Raw genomic sequence first — 22,753 nt, forward strand, 5'->3', positions numbered from 1 at the left:
TTTGTGTCCTCAGTGCAGGAGGGGGACATTTTGTTGTAGTCCATATGAAGGTGGGAGTATTAAAGCCAGGAACGCGCCTAGTTTGGTGCTAAGCTGGACAGTGAGAGCTCGGAGAAGGAAATAAGTCTTATTATGAGAGGAGGAAGAGAGAAGGGGATCTGGATGGGTGCAGTCATGTGATCAGTATAAGTATTCGGGGCTGTTTTTGGTGCCACTTCTTTGGGTGCTGAATATGGTAAGTGTCATGGGTCGGCGTTTGGGTCATGGTCAATGAAAACTGGGTTTAGAGGTATCGTTTTTAGTTAAATGTAAAGCTAGTCACCCACAACTAAATGTAGCCATACATTCCTTGTCCATATGCAATCATATCAAATCAACGCATGCTCGGAAGCGTTGAACTTAATTTTCCCGGCTCGTCGTAGTCGCGAGAGAAACTCCCTCCCTATTGGCTGCTGGCAAGAGGCACCCTAGCCTGAACTCCACTGGCGCCACCTGTCGCTCCGGGGTGGTACAACACCCCAGCAACAACAGAATGAGCCCACAGTACAGCTCAGCTAAAGCAGAGACCTAATTTGAACAAATCAACTGGATGAGAGCCAACTAACTCTCTCATCCCCCCTAAATTTAGAATAGCACCGGTACTTGAAAGTACACAGGCGCTACACTGGCATTTCACAAAAGTTACTAAATTACATTTTTAGGTGCAAAGTTCAGTATTTAGGCTACAAACAAGTACGCTAGGCAAATAGCAATGTGATTTAAGGTAGATATTAAGGTAAAAAAACATATTTTTGTTATTTTCGATATAATACGGGCAAATTATTTAGTCGCATCACCCCCTGCCTCCATCCCCCTCTGCCACCAACACCCCCTGCCTTCACCCCCCTCTGCGGTGCCACAATCTCCCCCTGCCTCCAATCTCCCTCTGCCTCCAATCTCCCCCAGGCCCCCTGTCTCCAATCACCCCCTGCCTCCATCGTCCCCTGCCACCACCCCCCTCTGCAGTGCCACCAACACCCCTTGCCTCCATCCCCGCATGCTATCCAACATTTGTTGTCGGAAAATCCGACAACAATTGTCCGATGGAGCATACAGACGGTCGTATTTTCTCACAAAACCCTGACATCACACATTTTGTTGTCGGAAAATTTGATCGCGTGTACGGGCCGAAAGTTACCATTTTCGAAAGAAAATTCTTTCAGAATTCAACCCATGTATGGCTGGCTTTAGTTGGTTTTAGGCAAACGAGCAAGAACAAGCACCATCTGAGTGTAGTATTGGGTTAAAACACATTTTATTGTGCTAGATTCACAGTGATGGCGAACCTTGGCACCCCAGATGTTTTGGAACTACATTTCCCATGATGCTCTTGCACTCTCCAGTGTTGTGAAGCATCATGGGAAATGTAGTTCCAAAACATCTGGGGTGCCAAGGTTCGCCATCACTGTGCTAGAATAACAAGAAGGACAATATGATATGCTCATCAAATACCGCTGTATGTGAACGGAATGAGGCGAAAGATCTCCTCAGCTGGTTAGCCAAAGACTTCCGGGTACAGTGGAGAAGCGGGCGTGACGTCGCTCGTAACGTGGTGAAGGTGTGGCGATGCGTTTGTGGAGCATGCATGCTCCTACCTCACCCCGAATAATCTACCTACCTGGTTCCTTCACCACGAATGATCTACCTACCTGGTTCCTTCACCGCGAATGATCGCACGCCCGCTCTATGCTAGGGCCAGGGCCGGTGCTACCACTAGTCAGCTGCATAGGGAGCCTGGCCACTGGTATTCCTACTCTCTTTTCTCTGCAGCAAGCAACTAAGTCTCAGCATCGGCTGGGGAAAAAAATCGATTTGAAATCTGAATCGAGTTGCAAGGGCAAATCGATTCAGATTTTGACCGATTGATTTTTATTTTATTTTGTTCTCCATGGGACTGGCGCTCCGTGGCCGCGCCTAAAAAATCCTGCGCGCAGCTCGCCGCGATTCTGGGAAAAGGCCTTGTCCGCGGAGCGCCAGTCCTATGGAGAAAAAAATAAAATAAAAATCCCAGTCCGTGGCCTTTTCCCAGGATCACGGCGGACTAGGCTGAAGCCGTGGCCTCGCTTAAAAACTCCTGCCGGCGCGATGTCCATCACGAAAAAAGACTTCATTCGAATCGTGAATCAAGATTTTTTTTTTTTTTTTGTCCAAAATCGCCCAGCCCTAGCATCAGCAGGCAGTGGCCACTCCGTTCGCACATAGTGTCAGAGGCGCAGCGGCGGCGGAGGACTGTGTCTGTGTCCCGACTCTCGAATGGAAGCAAGCAAACTTGCGCTGGTGAGGCTGCGTTGATGGGCGCTGGTGGGCTGCATTTGGGCGCTTCATTAAAAATGTGGGGTATACATGGGCAGAGGAAAGGGGGTGGAGCCAGGGGGCGGCAAAATTAGGTTTCGCCTAAGGTGTCAAAATTCCTGGCACCAGCCCTGGATAGGGTAGTATAGGGGCAGGCTAGGGTAGTATAGGGGCAGGCTAGGGTAGTATAGGGGCAGGCTAGGCTAGTAAAGCAGCAAGCTAGGAGTGTATAGCGATTTTTGAGCATGACCGGTAATGCAACATTTGGCCATCCTGCAGCTCAGCAGCCACTACTAGAAAGAAATGATGGCCATCCTCTGTTGCTCTCTCCCAGTGCCCCCACAGTCTCTGGTGCCTAGCCTCGGGCATGCACCAGAGCAAAAGGCGGACCGGGCGCGAGGCCCCCCTCCAGTTTCACCCAATAGAAATGCAAGCTGTGCCTGAACATCGGCTGCTGGCGGAACTGGTGGGGAAGGGATCATTCATTGCTTTGTCTCCTGTGGGTACCCTGCCCCCGGCAGCACCCGCACCTGAGCTCTCCATGTGTACATGTTTAACAGCCGTTGTTAGACTGTGTGCAAGCACCCTCGTGCCCGGCAACTATGAGTATGAGGGCAGCAGGGCAGTGAAGCAGCCCTGGTGGGGCTGCAGTTGTCACCCTGCCCCCTTGCCCAGTCCGCCCCTGGATGACACACAAAATTGCTGGGGAAAAAAATGTGGGCGGCAATTTACCACCCTTTTTTAAAGTGCCGTGTGGGCCCAATGGACCCATGGTAGGGCCAGCCCTGCTCCAGTGTACTCGGAGGCCTTCGGCTAACCAGCTGAGAGCGATGAACAGGAATCTTCCTCATGCCATCCACATACAACGGGACATCTGATGCCTCAGCAGCAGTATTTGATGAGCATATCACATTGTCCTTCTTGTAAGTCGTTCTTATTCTAGCGCAATAAATGTGTTTTAACCCAATGCTACACTCAGATGGCGTTTCTTCTTGTTTGTGCTTTACCCTAGAGCTCTAAAACAGGCTGCCGGGAGTGTTTATCGCCTATTCTTCCTGGAACCTTTTTTATTGGACTATTTATGGACTTTCCATGGACAATTCCATATAGGATTTTTATTGTTCTTTTTATTGTTATTTTTGTTGTTGTTGTTTTTATGCAATCTCTCTCTGATTGTTCTGTATCTGTTAGAATGCACAACCAGTTAATATAAAAACTGAAGTGAAGGAAGAAGCAGAAGGGATGTCTATGATGGGTGATGAGCCGTGTAAAGAAGGGGAAATTCCTCCAGAGATCAGCACAGGTGAGAATTAAACACTAAATCCAGAGAAGAGTCCCAGATTCTCCTTGTTCAGTCACTACAACAATCTCTTCTTCTCCCCCCTCCTCTTGTCAGACAGTAATGGGGAGACAGTATGTGCCCAGTGGGGGAGTCAGGAGCCATCAGCCTCTATTAAACTCCGACTCTCCTTATATCAGGGCTCGACAAATCCCGGTCGCCAGGTCGCCATGGCGACTAGAAATAGTGTCCTGGCGACTTGGCTTGGAAGGTGGGCAAAAAAAATACATTTTTTTTTTGTGAGCTGGCGCCATCTGGTGGTGAGCCGTTGGTATTACAAGTTATTACCACCAGATGTGAGCTGGCGCCATCTGGTGGTGGCCGTTGGTATTACAAGTTAAGCATTACAAGTTAAACAGCAATTCTAATGTAATTTTTCACTATTTTCACTGCCATCTTCTTCCCTCTAATTAGAACCCCCAAACATTGTATATATTTTTTATCCTAACACCCTAGAGAATAAAATGGCGATCGTTGCAATACTTTCTGTCATGCCGTTTTTGCGCAGCGGTCTTGCAAGCGCACTTTTTTGGGAAAAAATTACACATTTTTTAATTAAAAAATAAAACAGTAAAGTTATCCCCATTTTTTTTTTAATATTAAGAAAGATAATGTTACACCGAGTAAATTGATACCCAACATGTCACGCTTCAAAATTGCGTCCGCTCGTGGAATGCCGACAAACTTTTACCCTTTAAAATCTCCATAGGCGACGTTTAAAAAAAATCTACAGGTTGCATGTTTTGAGTTACAGAGAAGGTCTAGGGCTAGAATTATTGCTCTCGCTCTAACGATCGCGGCGATACCTCACATGTGTGGTTTGAACACCGTTTACATATGCGGGCGCTGCTCACGTATGTGTTCGCTTCTGCGCGCAAGCTCGTCGGGACGGGGTGCGTTTTCTGGCTCCTAACTTTTTTAGCTGACTTCCAAGCAAATTTGTCAAACCCTGCCTTACATCATGTCATTGTGTTACCAGCCAAGAGACGTGACCAGTCTCCCCCCCTCACACACACTCTCTGGGGTCTCTCATACATCTCAGTACAGGGGGCTTCACTCTCATCTTTATTCACAGACCCTCAGAGAGACGTCAAAGCTGAGGAGGAGGAAGAAGAACATGGAAGGATTCCAAAGGAGGAAGTTCCTATGGAGACCAGCACAGGTGAGTAATACATTTGGTGGAGAACTTGACCACGCGTTGGTCTAGTTTTGAGGTTGGCTGTTTGTTTCTAAAGATTGTGTAGCGCCCCCTTACTTTCAGTATGGGCACTACGCTAAAGTTAGTGGGGGAATGGGAGAGTTATTTTGCTCCCATTCATAATTTGTTAAATTTGGGCTGCTGTCATTCCTGAACTGTCCTGTAGGTCAGTCTGCGCTCCAGGGGTGCCAATCCCACCCCTGGGCAACAGTTGGCGCTGGAGGGGTTCTGGCAGAGCCGCTTTTCCCCAGCAGCCAATTAGAGGAGTTTTCCCTCGCGGGGCATGCTGGGGGAGAGTATATCTGTGGCAGACGCCATTTTTGTTGGTTCTTCACGGGTTCCAGGTGCGGCACCCACCTTTAGGGTGTGCACATCCAACGGACCCCGGCGATATGGCCTACCAGGCCGGGGTCGCATTCTACGCGGAGCTCCATGTTGCTGAAAGGGGCCCCAGTGACTCGCTGGGTCCCCGGCTCTATTGAAGAGATCCCAAGCTATGTGCTGAACGGTGGGGGATCGGCTCAAGGAGAACCCAGAGGCAGGTTATCTGAGGGGCTTGAACGAACGATCTGGTGACCGGGACATTGACAGGTACACTTCAACTGTCACCCGGTGACCCTAATCTAATCTACTGGGAGGATTCGCTCAATCCGTTTAGCTCATCCAAGTACTAGGCCTGTGGCAGAGGTCTTTTCCTCCCAGCAACCTTAAAATGGCGCTTTGGCTGCCAGGCTCGTGGCAGGAGTCTGTCCGGAGGCACTTCACTCACTCTGGCTAGAGTGGCGACGAACCGTATCTACTACTACTGAGAGCAGGATTGCTCCTTCTCATATCCAGGCCTGATACCGCAAAGTTCTCTATTGCTTCATCAGCCTTTTCTCTCTACCTCATGTTGATGTTGGTCATGTTGGGCCGAGAATAAAGCATTCAGAAAACCTTCATTTATTGTCTGGACTTTCGCTCACTAATCTACTCATCAACTTCACCCCTAGACAACGGTAAGAGGTAACTTAATATGCCAATCCCAACAACAATCAGCGGCTCCTGAGGGGGTAGCGCTACAACTGCTTTTGAAAACTAAAAAAGTTTCATTATTGCTCTTGCTTACCTATATGTATGTTTTCTACAGATGGATCCAGTAATGGGAACCCACCGGAGAGATGTCCCCGTCCTCTGTATTCCCGGGACTCCACACAGGAACATCAGGAGATCCTGCATGGTCAGGTAGATAGAAATGAAGGTCTCATGTACCAAAGTAGAGGATTGGTTCTGCTTAATTGATTTAAAAATGTACCTACAATATATACTCAAGTATATGCCAACCAGAATATAAGCCAAGGCACCTAATTTTACCACAAAAAAATGGGAAAACGTATTCACTCGAGTATAAGCCTAGGGTGAGAAATGCGCGGCTACTGTAAGTGGAAAAGAGGGTCAACAATGCCCATTTGCAGCCTCACTGTGCCCATTTGCAGCCTCACTGTCCATCTGCAAGTGCCAATCTCCCTACCTGATCCGTGCCTTATGTACCGGTGTCAATCTGCAGCCTTATGATCTCCGGCGCTGTGACATACAGTCTAGTCGGCCGCCATGTAGTGTAGAAAAGCCCCACCGCCTCCTCGTCCTCGTCCGTGGTCATGGAACACGGACTCGGTTTCCCATCAGTGAGTCAGTGTTCAGCCTATCACGGACAAGGCGGAGGAGAAGGCGGGGCTTTGTTGTTACACTGCGTGGCCGCTGACTAGACTGTATGTCACAGCGCCGGGAGGACTCGAGTATAAGCCGAGGGGGGGCATTTTCAGTACAAAAAAAGTGATGGAAAAACTTTGAATATATACGGTACTTTTAGTTCTTTTATTTATATCACACTGTCTGTATCTTATATGTTGTTCAGGGCGAATTTATGATGAATCCTGAAGTGAAGGAAGAAGAGCCATATGTGAGGAGTGATGAGCCATGTAAGGAGGAGGAAATTCCTCGAGAGATCAGCACAGGTGAGTCGGTACCTCCAGTAGACCGTAATGGGGAGACAGTATGTGCCCAGTGGGGGGGTCAGGAGCCATCAGCCTCTATTAGACTCCGGCTTTCCTCCTCACATCATGTCATTGTGTGTTACCAGCCAAGAGACGTGACCAGGAGGATCAGAAATCCAGAGGATCAGCGGAGTTGGGAGTTACTACTGAGTGGGGGATCAGCTAAACTGGGGGTTATTACTGGGCATGGAACTAGCAGAGCTGGGAGTTGCAACTGATTGGGGGATCAAAGGGAACTTCACTCTCATCTTTGTTCACAGACCCCGGAGCCACTCGGAGAGAAATCAAAGCTGAGGAGGAGGAAGAACATGTGAGGATTAAAGAGGAAGAAACCCCTCCAGAGATCAGCACAGGTGAGGAATAAACATCATGGGCCCCCCCAGGTGCATGGGGGGGCCCATGATCAGGGCATGGAAAAGGTGGGGGGATGGGTGCTGTTGGGTAAATGTACTGGCTTTTGGCTGCCCGGGCCACTCTTTGACAGGAGTAGCTGCAATGTCACTCCTGTCAGAAGGAGCTGTGTCTGGCTTCTGCTGGAGAGAGGATTCAGAGATCTCCTTCTTCCTGTAGGGGGCGGAAAAGAGCAGGCACTGAGACTGAGAACTCACCTCAGTCTCAGCACGTGAGAGAGGAAGAAGGAGCTGCCTTCATTGTAGGTGGGAACAGCATTTGTGATCTGTGAGTACAAGGGGGGCACAACTCTGTAAGAGGCACTGTGATGGGGGAACCTGATGTATATGGGCACAGTGGTAGGGAAACATGATGTAGGGGTGTACTTATGCAGACTGGTAGGGGCCCCAGCCATTTACTTTTCCCAGGGGCCCATGATGCTATTAAGATGACACTGAGTCAGGTTCAGGCCAGTGTAGGAAGTGGTAAGCAGACAGGCAGAGATGTGGTCAAGAGCAAGCCAGGGGGCAGTTCAGGCAGAATTCAAGCAAGGTAAGACGGATCAGGATAGCGATAGGAGATCAAGCACAGAAACAGCTAGCAGGTTAGCAGAATGCTGTAGACCATAAGGCAAAAGGCCTAGTGCAGCAGTGATGTTTCAATAGCCCACTAGGCTACAATCTAGCGGCCGGTTTGTTCGCTACCGTGCGTGCCAGTGTGCGAGCATGAGCAGGGGTCCGGCCAACAGGAATTCTTCATCTGCACATAACTATGTGCCTGTGCATATTTTGTCTTTCCTGACACTTAGGCCGCGTACACACGATCGGTCAAAACCGATGAAAACGGACTGAAGGACCGTTTCATCGGTTATCCTCAGTGTTGCTCATCTTACTTTAAAAAAGTAATTAGTTACAGTTACAAATTACTTCTCCAAAAAAGTAATTGCGTTAGTGACTCAGTTACTACATTGAAAAAGTAATTAGTTACTCAGCAAAGTAACTGTGCTGATATTGTACAGTATTGCATTTGCTGGGCATGTGGAGGTGGAATCTGATCTGATATTGACAATATCAGATAGGATTCCACCTCCACATGCCCAGGCTGGCCCCAGCCCCCAGCCCTAGACTAAGCCCCTCCCCCCCCCCCCCCCCCAGTCCCAGACACTTCCAATCATCCACACATGCCGGTCCTCACTCCTCACCTGCTCTTACTGCACTCGTCGTCTGTCTCTCTCTCTTCGCAGGGCCACGGTCGGTGCTGATGAGCTCAGGCTCAGCTGAGTCTTTGATCCGCAGGGGAGATGTCGGCGGGCGGGCCGCGGCTGAGCTGAGAGCTCTCGTGAGTCGTAACAGGCGGGCGGGAGACTCCAGGCGCGTGCGCGTGCATGCGCCAGCGCCACCCGGGCCGCGATCACAGACAGGCCAGCTCTGTGGCCAGTCACATGACACGCCGTGACCGAATCACAGGCCAGCTCAGGCCTGACCACATGACCCCCTCTGCCCCCCCCCCGCACGCGTGATGCAGTAGATGTAAGTAAGCTAACGCCGCCCAAGTAATGGGAACGGCGTTACCGTGAGGGGAAGAGTAATCAGGTAGATTACTCGTTCCCCTCAAGAGGTGCATCGTTGGGTAACGGCGTTTATTTTAATGCCATTATTAACAACACTGGTTATCCTTCGGTCAAAATAAAGAGAACTTGCTTCAAAATTGAACCGATGGACGCCTAGCCGATAGGTAAAAAAACGATCGTTAGTATGCAAAAGCATCGGTTAAAAACCCGCGCATGCTCAGAATCAAGTCGACGCATGCTTGGAAGCATTGAACTTCGTTTTTTTCAGCACGTCGTTGTGTTTTACGTCACCGCGTTCTGACACGATCGGTTCATTAACCGATGGTGTGTAGGCACATCAGACCATCAGTCAGCTTCATCGGTTAACCGATGACAACGGTCCTTCGGACCGTTCTCATCGGATGGACTGATCGTGTGTACGCGGCCTTACTGTATAGTTTACCTGTAACAATGCACGTGTCTACCCTGATGTAAAACCTTGGCTCAACCAACTATTTTTTCCGCACTCCCAACTGCAAGTACTGTATAAAGAAGGCCTTATACCGTACAAATCTCCCCAGAGAGCCATTTACTCTCTGAGTGCCATGCTAAGATGGAACCCTGAGCTCTATTGTTAACCCTTCCTATTCTTCTCCGTTTCTTCTTTCCAGTAGATGGATGTCACAAGGGGGTCAAAACATTTCCCTGTTCCGAGTGCAGCCAATGTTTTACCGAGAGAGCAGCTCTCATCTCACATCGGAGAGATCACACAATGCAGAAGAAGTACCCTTGTACCAAATGCGGAAGATGTTTCAACGAGCGAGCGAAGCTGATGGTGCATGAAATGAGTCACAAAGAGGAGAAGCCATTGTCCTGCTCCCAGTGTGGCCTGTGTTTCAGTGACCAGTCCTATCTTCTCAGCCATCAGAAAGTTCACACGGGGGACACCTTATCTTGTGCAGAATGTGGGGACATCTTTACAGAGGAATCCTACCTTCTTCAGCATCAGAAGATGCACACCGGGAAGAAGGTCTTTTCCTGTTCCGAATGCTGGAGGAGCTTTCCAACGGAGTCCAAACTCCTTAAACATAAACTAGTTCATTCGGAGGAGAAGCCATACACTTGCCACACGTGCGGGAAATGCTTTGGAGAAAAGGGTAACTTTTCGGTCCACCTGCGTCACCATAAGAAGCGGTTTTCCTGTTTGGTGTGCAGGAAGTACTTTGTATCCAATTTTTCGCTCCTCCAACATCAGAGGAGTCACACTGGCGAGCGGCCGTTCGCGTGCTCCGAATGTGGCAAGAGCTTTAGATACAGATCATGCCTCAGATCGCACTGGAAGACGCACCCAGAGGTAGAATTCAAGCCGTACGTCTGCTCTGAATGTGATCAGTGTTTCAGTCGCAAGTTGGACCTCTTTAGCCACCAAAGATTCCATGTGGCTGAGACGCCCCACATGTGCTCGGCCTGCGGGAGATGTTTTGTGAGAAAGCAAGTTTTACAGAGGCACCAGAGCAACTTTAGCGATGAGACGGCGTTCGAATGTTTAGTGTGCAAAAAGTCTTTCCCATGGAGGGGCTGCCTCAATTACCACAAGAATGAACACTACGTCTGGAAGACAACAGCATGATGGGACGGAGGAAGATGGGAGGGATCCAATGTGGTTTTGTATGTTTTTCATGAACTCTGACTGGCTACAGTAAATTGTAAATAAATAAATAAATAAAAAAAAAAATAAAAAAAACATTTTTTTTTTTTTTTTTAAGAAAGCAGTTATTTGAGTGAGGGGTCAGACTCCCAGGTGAGAGTTCCCATTAGTCTTGACTCTTCTTAAAGCGGAGGTTCACCCCTACAATATACTTTTTCCCCTTAGATTCCTGCTTGTTTTGTCTAGGGGAATCGGCTATTTGTTTTAAAATATGATCCGTACTTACCCGTTTACGAGATGCATCTTCTCCGCCGCTTCCGGGTATGGGCTGCGGGACTGGGCGTTCCTATTTTGATTGACAGTCTTCCGAGAGGCTTCCGACGGTCGCATTCATCGCGTCACGATTTTCCGAAAGAAGCCGAACGTCGGTGCGCAGGCGCAGTATAGAGCCGCACCGACGTTCGGCTTCTTTCGGCTACGAGTGACGCGATGGATGCGACCGTCGGAAGACTGTCAATCAAGAAGGAACGCCCGCTCCCGAAGACCCATACCCGGAAGCGACGGAAGAAGATGCATCTCGAAAACGGGTAAGTACGGCTCATATTTTAAAACAACTAGCCGATTCCCCTAGACAAAACGAGCATTAATCTAAGGGGAAAAGGGGAAAAATTTAATAAATGGGTGAACTCCCGCTTTAAGCCCCGGACCAAAATGCAGCTAAAGGCCCCAGTCCAGGTTTTGCGATTCGGCACTGCGTCGCTTTAACAGACGCGGTCGTGCGACGTGGCTCCCAAACAAAATTGGCGTCCTCTTTTCCCCACAAATAGAGCTTTCTTTTGGTGGTATTTGATCACCTCTGCGGTTTTTATTTTTTGCGCTATAAACAAAAATAGAGCGACAATTTTGAAAAAAAATGCAATATTTTTTTACTTTTTGCTATAATAAATATCCCCCAAAAACATATATAAACATTTATTTTTTCCTCAGTTTAGGCCGATACGTATTCTTCTACCTATTTTTGGTAAAAAAATCGTAATAAGTGTTTATCGATTGGTTTGCGCAAATTTTATAGCGTTTACATAATAGGGGATCGTTTTATTGCATTTTTATATTAAAAAAAAAATTTTACTACTAATGGCGGCGATCAGCTTTTTTTTCTTTTTTTTTTTTTTTCTTCGTGACTGCGACATTATGGCAGACACTTTGGACAATTTTGACACATTTTTGGGACCATTGTCATTTTCACAGCAAAAAATGCATTTAAATTGCATTGTTTATTGTGAAAATGACAGTTGCAGTTTGGGAGTTAACCACAAGGGGGCGTTGAAGGAGTTAGTGTTCACCTAGTGTGTGTTTACAACTGTAGGGGGGTGTGGCTGTAGGTCTGACGTCATCGATTGTGCGTCCCTATAAAAGAGATCACTCGATCGATGCAGCCGCCACAGTGAAGCACGGGGAAGCCGTGTTTACATACGGCTCTCCCCGTTCTTCAGCTCCGGGGAGCGATCGCGGGGGGGGGGGGGCTAGAAATGAATAGCCGCCCCTCATCCCGGATCGCTCCCGGATGATTTCCGACCGCCGCATGTACCGGGGGGGGGGTCCCGATCGGACCCCCAGAAAGGCAGGGACGTACATGTACGCCCATACGTGCCATTCTGTGGACGTATATGTACATGCGGCGGTCGTTAAGTAGTTAAGGACCATTTGTGTAGACGTGCCCTGGCCATATTAAAGGAAGAACATCATGGTCGAAAAAAAGAAGCTACACCTTCTGATATCCTGAAAATGTCAAAAATCTGGTTCTCGTATGGCAGGGTTTGACGAAATCCGGGCGCCAGGTCGCAATTGCGACTAGAATTGGCACCTGGAGCCTGGGGAAAGAAGCATAGGCTTGCAGAAGGCCGCAAAATCGCGGCCTCAATTACCGGCCAGTACAGCCCGACGCGATCACGCAGTGCGGGAGCGCACGGAAACACAGGATACCCCATCCTGTGTCTCCGTGCGCCCCCACAAAAATAGAGCGACAATTTTGAAAAAAATTCTATATTTTTTACTTTTTGCTATAATAAATATCCCCCAAAAACATATATAAACATTTTTTTTCCTCAGTTTAGGCCGATACGTATTCTTCTACCTATTTTTGGTAAAAAAAATTGCAATAAGCGTTTATCGATTGGTTTGCGCAAAATTTATAGCGTTTACAAAATAGGGGATATTTTTATTGCATTTTTATTAATTATTGTTTTTTTTACTACTATTGGCGGCGATCAGCGTTTTTTTCATGACTGCGACATTATGGCGGACACTTCGGACAATTTTGACACATTTTTGGGACCATTGTCATTTTCACAGCAAAAAATGCATTTAAATTGCATTGTTTATTGTGAAAATGACAGTTGCAGTTTGGGAGTTAACCACAGGGGGCGCTGTAGGAGTTATTTTTCACCTAGTGTGTGTTTACAACTGTAGGGGGGTGTGGCTGTAGGTCTGACGTCATCGATCGAGTCTCCCTATAAAAGGGATCACTCGATCGATGCGCCGCCATAGTGAAGCACGGGGAAGCCGTGTTTACATACGACTTTCCCCGTTCTTCAGCTCCGGGGAGCGATCGCGATGGAGCGGCTATAAACTAATAGCCGCGCCGTTGTCCCGGATCGCTCCCTGGGGTAAGCCGCCCGCCGCACGCAGCGGGGGGGGGGTCCCGATCGGACCCCCGACCCGCAGAAAGGCAATGACGTATATATATACGCCCTTCTGCCTGTCCGTGCCATTTTGCGGACGTAAATAGTCGTGCGACGGGCGTTAAGTGGTTAAAAGTCTAGGATAACTCTGTGGAACCAGGGACTGTTGAGGGGTATACTCAGCTGCCAGGGACACTTTTATCCCAAAAGCGGGAATAGTCTCCCGAAACCAGGGATGTCTGGTCACCCTATGCTAAAATGTATTTGTTCTTGCCAATCCTGAGCCCAGGTAGTCACATAGAGAAATACACTATATTGTCAAAAGTATTGGGACACCTGCCTATACACACACATGAACTTTAATGGCATCCCAGTCTTAGTCCGTAGGGGTTCAATATTGAGTTGGCCCCGCCCTTTGCAGCTATAACAGCTTCAGCTCTTCTGGGAAGGCCGTCCACAAGGTTTAGGAGTGTGTCTATGGCAGTGGCGGCTGGTGCTCAATTTTTGGGGGGGCGCAAACGAAAAAAAAAAAAAGAAAAAAATTGCAGCCTCACTGTGCCCATCAAACGCAGCCACTGTGCCATCAATTGTCACCACTGTGCCATGCCATCAAACGCAGCCACTGTGCCATCAATTGTCACCACTGTGCCATGCCATCAAATGCAGTCACTATGCCATGCCATCAAACGCAGCCACTGTGCCACCAATTCGCAGTCACTGTGCCATGCCATCAAACGCAGCCACTGTGCCATTAATTGTCACCACTGTGCCATGCCATCAAATGCAGTCACTATGCCATGCCATCAAATGCAGTCATTGTGCCATGCCATCAAACGCAGCCACTGTGCCATGCCATCAAACGCAGCCACTGTGCCATGCCATCAAACGCAGCCACTGTGCCATGCCATCAAATGCAGTCACTATGCCATGCCATCAAACGCAGCCACTGTGCCACCAATTCGCAGTCACTATGCCATGCCATCAAACGCAGTCACTGTGCCATGCCATCAAACGTAGCCACTGTGCCATGCCATCAAACGCAGTCACTGTGCCATGCCATCAAACGTAGCCACTGTGCCATTAATTGTCACCACTGTGCCATGCCATCAAACGCAGTCACTATGCCATGCCATCAAACGCAGTCACTGTGCCATGCCATCAAACGCAGCCACTATGCCATGCCATCAAACGCTGCCACTGTGCCATCAATTGTCACCACTGTTCCATGCCATCAAATGCAGTCACTATGCCATGCCATCAAACGCAGTCACTGTGCCATGCCATCAAACGTAGCCACTGTGCCATGCCATCAGATGCAGCCACTGTGCCATGCCATCAAACGCTGCCACTGTGCCATCAATTGTCACCACTATTCCATGCCATCAAATGCAGTCACTATGCCATGCCATCAAATGCAGCCACTGTGCCACCAATTCGCAGTCACTGTGCCATGCCATCAAACGCAGCCACTGTGCCATCAAACGCAGCCACTGTGCCATCAATTGTCACCACTGTTCCATGCCATCAAATGCAGTCACTATGCCATGCCATCAAACGCAGCCACTGTGCCACCAATTCGCATTCACTGTGCCATGCCATCAAACGCAGCCACTGTGCCATTAATTGTCACCACTGTGCCATGCCATCAAACGCAGTCACTGTGCCATGCCATCAAACACAGCCACTGTGCCATCAATTGTCACCACTGTGCCATGCCATCAAACGCAGTCACTGTGCCATGCCATCAAACACAGCCACTGTGCCCATCAATTATCACCACTGTGCCCTTTAATTGTCGCCACTGTGCCCATTGATGCCACTGTGCCCATTGTCGCCACTGTGCCCATTGATGCCACTGTGCCAATTGTCACCACTCTGCCCTTTTATTGTCACCACTGTACCCATGGTCATCTCTATGCCCATTGATGTCACTGTGCCCTTTAAACGTTGCCACTGTGCCCATTGTCGCCGCTGTGCCCTGTAAAATGCCCCTTCCCCCGCCCGGCACTTACCTTTCTCGGCGGGTCAGCCATCCTCCTTCCACGTCCCTCGATGTCTTCTCCCGCCCTCGATGACGCTTCAGCCAATGAGGTTACCAGTAACCAGAACCGGTGAACCTGATTTGCTGAGACGCCTGTCAGTCTTATCCAAGGAACGCACCCCCCGTACGTCCCCTGGATAAGAATCCGGAAGCCAGAGGGCTGTACTCGGAAAGCCTATCAGAGCCAGCGGCTCTGATAGGCACTTCCGCACAGCCAACCAGCTGCTGTTATTCAGATCTGAATAGACCAGCGGCCGGCAACAATAACATAGAATCATGCAATGCCCCCTCGCGATCGGTCCCCGGAGCTGAAGAACGGGGAGAGCCGTATGTAAACACGGCTTCCCCGTGCTTCACTATGGCGGCGCATCGATCAAGTGATCCCTTTTATAGGGAGACTCGATCGATGACGTCAGTCCTACAGCCACACCCCCCTACAGTTGTAAACACACACTAGGTGAACCCTAACTCCTACAGCGCCCCCTGTGGTTAACTCCCAAACTGCAACTGTCATTTTCACAATAAACAATGCAATTTAAATGCATTTTTTGCTGTGAAAATGACAATGGTCCCAAAAATGTGTCAAAATTGTCCGAAGTGTCTGCCATAATGTCGCAGTCACGAAAAAAATCGCTGATCGCCGCCATTAGTAGTAAAAAAAAAAAAATAATAAAACTATCCCCTATTTTGTAAACGCTAGAAATTTTGCGCAAACCAATCGATAAACGCTTATTGCGATTTTTTTACCAAAAATAGGTAGAAGAATACGTATCGGCCTAAACTGAGGAAAAACATTTTTTTTATATATGTTTTTTGGGGATATTTATTATAGCAAAAAGTTAAAAATATTGCATTTTTTTCAAAATTGTCGCTCTATTTTTGTTTGTAGCGCAAAAAATAAAAACCGCAGAGGTGATCAAATACCACCAAAAGAAAGCTCTATTTGTGGGGAAAAAAGGACGCCAATTTTGTTTGGGAGCCACGTCGCACGACCGCGCAATTGTCTGTTAAAGCGACGCAGTGCCGAATTGTAAAAAAACCCTTGGGTCATTTAGCAGCATATTGGTCCGGTCCTTAAGTGGTTAAAAATCAGATGAAAGGTTTAGCGCTGGGAAACACTTTCTGATCATTTTATATACATCTATATGAGGAGGAAAGAGGGACATTGCTCCAAATCAGGGACAGTCCCTCGAAATCAGGGACAGTTGGGAGCTATGCTCATTGACCTACAGCAGCCACTAGTAATAGCTTGTGAGATTAGGAAGTGTCCTCAGTACAGGAGAGGTGCCAGCCATTTTTTTGTAGTCCAAAAATATATATTTTGAGCTTGTACGATAAACTAGAAAGATTTTCAAGTGAACCCAGTATAGACCTTCATATTGATATAATGTAATGTTATTGTTATTAAAATATTAAAAACTGTAGCAGATATTAAGAATGAATTAAACTGTCCCGAGTGCAGGAGGGGCAGGTTCCATTTTGTTGTAGCCTCAATGTGTTATTCCTCTTTACCAGCTTTATATTTCTTTATTAAAACAGTCCTAGCAATAGCAACACAGCCATTCCCTATATTCTCTGTACAAAGCTGATCTGGGAGCTGTATGTTATATAATTACGCTTGCTGTGTGAGAGCGGCGACCATTTTCTTGTAGTCCACATGAGAGACATCTCTAGTTGTCACATATCTCCTCTGTGTATTCTTCAACAGTGTTGGAGGAAGAGGAGGCAGCACAGTGTGGAGGTAACATGCTGTCTTTCCTGTAATAAATGTTAGTTTATGAACCATGTAGAGGAGACGGGTGAGTGTGTGATGTATGGTGGGGCGTTGTATGAGGGTGAGCGGGTTTATAAAGGATGCAGCGGTAATATGGCTAATGCATGGTGGTTTGCGGAAAAAAACAAGTCACTTTCATTTCAATGCATGGACTATATATATAGCTGGATTCAGGTACATTGCCGCATCTTTGTGGCGGTGTAGCGTATCGTATTTACACTACGCCGCCGTAAGTTAGCTAGGCATGTACTGTATTCACGAAGTACTTGCCTGCTAAGTTACGGCGGCGTAGCGTAAATGTGGCCGGCGTAAGCGCGCCTAATTCAAATTAGGCTGAGGGGGTGTGTTTTATGTTAATGGGGGGTGACCTGACGTGATTGACGTTTTTTACGAACGGCGCATGCTCCGTCCGTGTACATATCCCAGTGCGTATGCTCCTAATCACGTCGCAAATAGTCAATGCTTTCGACGTGAACGTAATTTACGCAAAGCCCTATTCGCGAATGACTTGCGCAAACGACGTAAAATTTTCAAAATTCGACGCGGGAACGACGTCCATACTTAACATTGGCTATGCCTCATATAGCAGGAGTAACGTTACGCCGGAAAAAGCCTTACGCAAACGACGTAAAAAAATCCGCCGGGCGCACGTACGTTTCTGAATCGGCGTATCCAGCTCATTTGCATATTCTACGCTGAACTCGACGGCAGCGCCACCTAGCGGCCAGCGTAAATATGCATCCTAAGATACGACGGCGTAGGAGACTTACGCCAGTCGGATCTTAGCCTAATTTCGGCGTATCTTGCTTTCTAAATACAGAAAGAAGATACGCCGGCGCAGCTTTGAATTTACGCGGCGTATCAATAGATACACCGGCGTACATTCTTGCTGAATCTAGCCCAGTGTATATATCTATATATCCCTGCCTCCTGGACTGTTGGAGGAGACGGGAGCACCGGCAGGTTTGCCACCTTTTCTTCGAGCCGAACCTGAACACTTCAGCGGCACCCATTTATTTTTGTAGTATACACTTAAGGATGAGCTCCGGCGTGTTCGCATAGTACTTGTGCAGAGCCCGCCAGGAAGTCTGCACGGCGCTGCGCTAATCACAGCCAGGGAGACATTGTCCCGATGCTCGGCGGCAGAGATCGGGAAATGTCTCTGTGGCTGTGATTAGCGCAGCGCCGTGCAGACTTCCTGGCGGGCTCTGCACGTGTACTATGCGAACACGCTGGAGCTCATCCTTAGTATACACTATTAGGTGGATTCAGAAAGACTTAGGCTGGCGTATCAGTAGATACGCCAGCCTAAGTCTGAATGTGCGCCCGCGCTAATTTAAGCGTATTCTGGTAACCAGATATGCTTAAATTAGGCTCAGATACGAGCGGCGTAAGTGTCTTACACCCTCGTATCCTAAAGTGTAATTTTTAGGCTGACCGCTAGGTGGAGCTTTCATTGCGGTCGGCGTAGAATATGTAAATCAGTAGATACGCCTATTCACGAACGTACGCCCGGCTGACGCAGTACAGATGCGCCGTTTACGTAACGCATTAGCAGGCCTAAAGTTATTCCATCTTATAGATGGAATAGTAATGTTAAGTATGGCCGCCGTTCCCGCGTCTAAATTCGAAAATTTTACGTTGTTTGCGTAAGTCGTCCGTGAATAGGGATTTACGCCGTTTACGTCCACGTCGAAATCAATAGGCCCGTGCGGCGGACTTAGCCGCAATGCACACTGGGAAATGTAGGCGCACGGCGCATGCGCAGTTCCAAAAAAACGTCAATCACGTCGGGTCAAGCCTAATTATCATAAGGTGAAATGTGAATTAGGCGCCCTTACGCCGGCTTGCTTTAGGCTACGCCGCCGTAACATAGGCAAGTACATTGTGAATCATGTACTTGCCTCGCTAACTTACGGCGGCGTAGCCTAAATGCCATAAGCTACGCCGCCGCAAGTATGCGCTCGCCATCCTGAATCTAGCTAATTGTCCCGATGCTCGGCGGCAGAGATCGGGAAATGTCTCTGTGGCTGTGATTAGCGCAGCGCCGTGCAGACTTCCTGGCGGGCTCTGCACGTGTACTATGCGAACACGCCGGAGCTCATCCTTAGTATACACTATGAGATTGTAAAAGGCCTAAGACACCTTTGGGTGCCCCAAGGAGAGCAGCAATGTGGTGCATGTAGCATGCCGCGGTAAACAGTGGGTGTGGCCAAATCTTGTTAAAGAGGCACGGTTAAAAAAATAAATTGTGCAATTGGCTCCACAAACTTGCCCAGTGTGGGCACATGGGGCAATTGCGGCACATCTCTTATGAGGTGCCCAGGGTCCCAGATGCCACAAGCATCCCCTCTGTGGCAACTAGAATCTCTCTGATTTGGGGGGGGAATAAGAGCATATGTGCTAGGGGGAGCTTTGGAAGGGGAGAGCACTTATGCTAGCAGGGAGGTGGGGGTCCTGTTATGTGCTGGGGGAGCTTTGGGAGTGGAAAAGACATTTGCTATTAGAGAGGGTTGGTTATGTGCTGGGGGGCACTTTGGGAGGGGAGAGGACTTGTGCTTGCAGTGAGGATGGGGGGGGCTCCGTTCTGTGCTTTGGGAGGGGAGAGGACATGTGCTAGTTGGGGGGGGGGGCTCCTTTTATGTGCTGGGGGGCACTTTGGGAGGAGAGATGACTTGTGATAGCAGGGAGGTGGGGGGCTCTGTTATGTGCTTTGGGAGGGGAAAGAACATGTGCTAGTAGGGAGGTGGGGCTCCTTTTATGTGCTGGGGGGCACTTTGTGCATAGTAGGGAGGTGGGGGCACCTTGGGAGGAGAGAGGACTTGTGATAGCAGGGAGGTGGGGGGCTCCTTTATGTGCTGAGGTGCTTTAGGAGGGGAAAGGAAGGTCTGTTATGTGCTGGGGGGGCACTTTGGAAGGGGAGAGGACTTGTGCTAGCAGGGAGGATGGGGGCTCCGTTATGTGCTTTGAGAGGGGAAAGGACATGTGCTAGTAGGGAGGTGGTGGGGGGCTCCTTTTATGTGCTGGGGGGGGGGATGAGGACTTGTGATAGCAAGGAGGTGGGGGGCTTCTTTTATGTGCTGGGGTGCTTTAAGAGGGGCAAGGACCTATGCTAGTGCGAAGGAAGGTCTGTTATGTGCTGGGGGGGGGGCACTTTGGGAGGGGAGAGGACTTGTGCTAGCAGGGAGGATGGGGGCTCCGTTATGTGCTTTGAGAGGGGAAAGGACATGTGCTAGTAGGGAGGTGGGGCTCCTTTTTATGTGCTGGGGGGGGGCACTTTGGGAGGAATGAGGACTTGTGATAGCAAGGAGGTGGGGGGCTTCTTTTATGTGCTGGGGTGCTTTAGGAGGGGCAAGGACCTATGCTAGTGCGAAGGAAGGTCTGTTATGTGCTGGGGGGGCACTTTGGGAGGGGAGAGGACTTGTGCTAGTAAGGAGGTGGTGAGTTGGATATATACAAGAAGGGCTCTTTGGGAGCGGAAAAGACATTCGCTATTAGGGGGGTTGGTTATGTGCTGGGGGGGAACTTTGGGAGGGGAGAGGATTTGCGCTAGTGGGGAGCCCTGTTATGTGCTTTGGGAGGGAAAAGGAAATGTGCTAGTAGGGAGGTGGGGGGGGGGGGCACATTGGGAGGAGAGAGGACATTCACCTGACAAATAACCCGCCACCAAATTCCCCATCAACCCAGAGGCTACATTCCCCCCCCCCTCATATATTTTGGGGAAGGTGGGGGGGGGGTGTTGTTATTATTATTGTCATTAGGGCCCAGATTCACAGAGAGCAAGGCGCACATTACGCCGCCGTAGAGCACACACCGTACGGCACGCCAACGTAGCACGGAGAGGCAAGCATTGCATTCAGCAAGCCAGTGCTCCCAACGCTGCGCCAGCATGGCGTGGGTTTCTAAGGCGCACGCCGGCGTAGGTGGAAGTGGGCGTGACCCCATGCAAATGAGGCGTGACCCCATGCAAATGATGGGCCGAGCGCCAGACAGGTACGTATCACGAACTGCGCATGCGCCGTGACGTGGACGCATGCACAGCACCCCCCTGCGCCTGCTCACAACCACGCCGGCACGACTGCCTAAGCTACGCCGGATCGCCGCGTACAGCCAGACACACGTCCAACGCACAATACGCCGGATTGTGTTCCCTGGTGCAGACCTGTGTATGTCTGTTTCCGGGTTGCACCTCATTTATGGGGAATAACTTTACGCCGGACGTACAACTTGCGTGCATCTCGCGTAGCATGCGCCGGACACACACGTTCGTGAATCAGCGTATTTCTAACATTTGCATGTTTGAATGGCTAATCAATGGGAGCAGCACCATGCACCCAGCCCATATGTGTGCCCACCCTACGCTGGCGTGTGCAGCCTGTTTTTAGGCGCATGTTGGTTCGTAGGTCTGCCTCACACATACGCCGGCGCATATTGGCACTTACGTCGGCGTAACGTGCTATACGTCGGCGTAAGTGCTTTGTGAATCTGGGCCTAGGGTTGCTATTGGAGATACACTATATTGCCAAAAATATTGGGACACCTGCCTTTACATGCACATGAACTTTAATAGCATCCCAGTCTGTAGGGTTCAATATTGAGTTGGCCCTTTGCAGCTATAACAGCTTCAACTAGGGGAGAAGGTTGAGAAAGTTGTCATCATCTCTCCTTCTCCTGCTCTTTTCAATAGCCACCTTATTGTAACTCTCACCTATTTCCAGGCTAATACGTAAGATGATTTACCAAAAGTACCCTTAAAATCATTTTACGAGTGCCCACAATACATACAGCAGTTATGTCATTTGGGAACCGAAGACTCAATTTAAATCGCCACAATAGTGAAAAATAGGCCATTTTATCATGCCATGTTTTCCTTGTTGCAGAACAAAGTCCCTCCCCTGAGCAGCAGAGCCCATTTCTGATCCAATCCCTGAGGATGGAGAAGGAGCGGAGTCACAAGACCGAGAGGATATTAAACCTCACCCTGGAGATCATCTACCTGCTGACTGGAGAGGTGAGGAGGATTCTGGGAGGTCACATGACATCACTCTTATCTCTATTAATAAAACACAGAGCTGACCGGAGAGGTGAGGAGGATTCTGGGAGGTCACATGACATCACTCTTATCTCTATTAATAAAACACAGACCTGACCAGAGAGGTGAGGAGGATTCTGGGAGGCCACATGACATCACTCCTATCTGTATTAAAGTGAATGTAAAAGTTATTTTATTTTTTAGCTAACAAACATGTCATACTTGCCTGCTCTGTGCAAGGGTTTTGCACAGAGCAACCCCCAACCTCCTGTTCTTTGGTGCCCTGGCTTTCCCTGGGGGCACCCGTGCGGGTGCGCTCATGAGTCCCGCTGCTGTGTCTATTGACACCAATCTATCTGATGAGGACTAGGGTTGTCCCGATACCACTTTTTTAGGACTGAGTACAAGTACCGATACTTTTTTTATGTACTCGCCGATACCGAATACCGATACTTTTTTTTAAATGTGTCCCCAAATGCAGCCATGTCCCCCCCCCACATATGCAGACATGTCCCCCCACATATGCAGCCATGTCCCCCCACATATGCAGCCATGTCCCCCACCATATTGCAGCCATGTCCCCCACCATATTGCAGCCATGTCCCCCACCATATTGCAGCCATGTCCCCCACCATATTGCAGCCATGTCCCCCATATACGCAGCCATGTCCCCAAACATCAGGGCCAGACTTACCATTGGCCTTGACTGGGCTCAAGCCCAGGGGCCCCACCCAATA

The 22,753-nt window shown here is 49.0% G+C and overlaps 2 protein-coding genes across 8 annotated transcripts in view; one reads left to right on the top strand and one right to left on the bottom strand.

Annotated features, from left to right (window-relative positions):
* The window catches only part of LOC120909855 (zinc finger protein 436-like), an 865,309-nt gene that overhangs the window by 56,178 nt on the left and 786,378 nt on the right, over nt 1-22,753 (bottom strand). The window lies entirely within an intron of this gene.
* On the top strand, nt 46-10,562 carry LOC120909902 (zinc finger protein OZF-like). 2 transcript variants are annotated; one of them, XM_040321703.1, is made up of 7 exons: nt 46-235; nt 3,523-3,634; nt 4,746-4,832; nt 5,998-6,092; nt 6,763-6,862; nt 7,162-7,254; nt 9,512-10,562. In XM_040321703.1, exons 1-7 carry the CDS (start codon nt 233-235, stop codon nt 10,468-10,470), a joined length of 1,449 nt encoding a protein of 482 aa, XP_040177637.1. In that variant the 5' UTR covers nt 46-232; the 3' UTR covers nt 10,471-10,562. The 2 variants fall into 2 exon arrangements, with proteins under 2 accessions (XP_040177637.1, XP_040177638.1); XM_040321704.1 differs by having other exon boundaries at nt 9,515-10,562.

The sequence above is a fragment of the Rana temporaria genome, chromosome 8 (assembly GCF_905171775.1).
Source record: "Rana temporaria chromosome 8, aRanTem1.1, whole genome shotgun sequence".
NCBI classification, from domain to species: domain Eukaryota; kingdom Metazoa; phylum Chordata; class Amphibia; order Anura; family Ranidae; genus Rana; species Rana temporaria.

What these genes read in the sequence shown, in the direction of transcription:
- LOC120909902 (XM_040321703.1), top strand. An exon ending in AGGAGATCCTGCATGGTCAG is followed by an intron (nt 6,093 to 6,762) that starts GTAGATAGAAAT and finishes TATGTTGTTCAG; the next exon opens with GGCGAATTTATGATGAATCC. An exon ending in CCCTCCAGAGATCAGCACAG is followed by an intron (nt 7,255 to 9,511) that starts GTGAGGAATAAA and finishes TCTTCTTTCCAG; the next exon opens with TAGATGGATGTCACAAGGGG.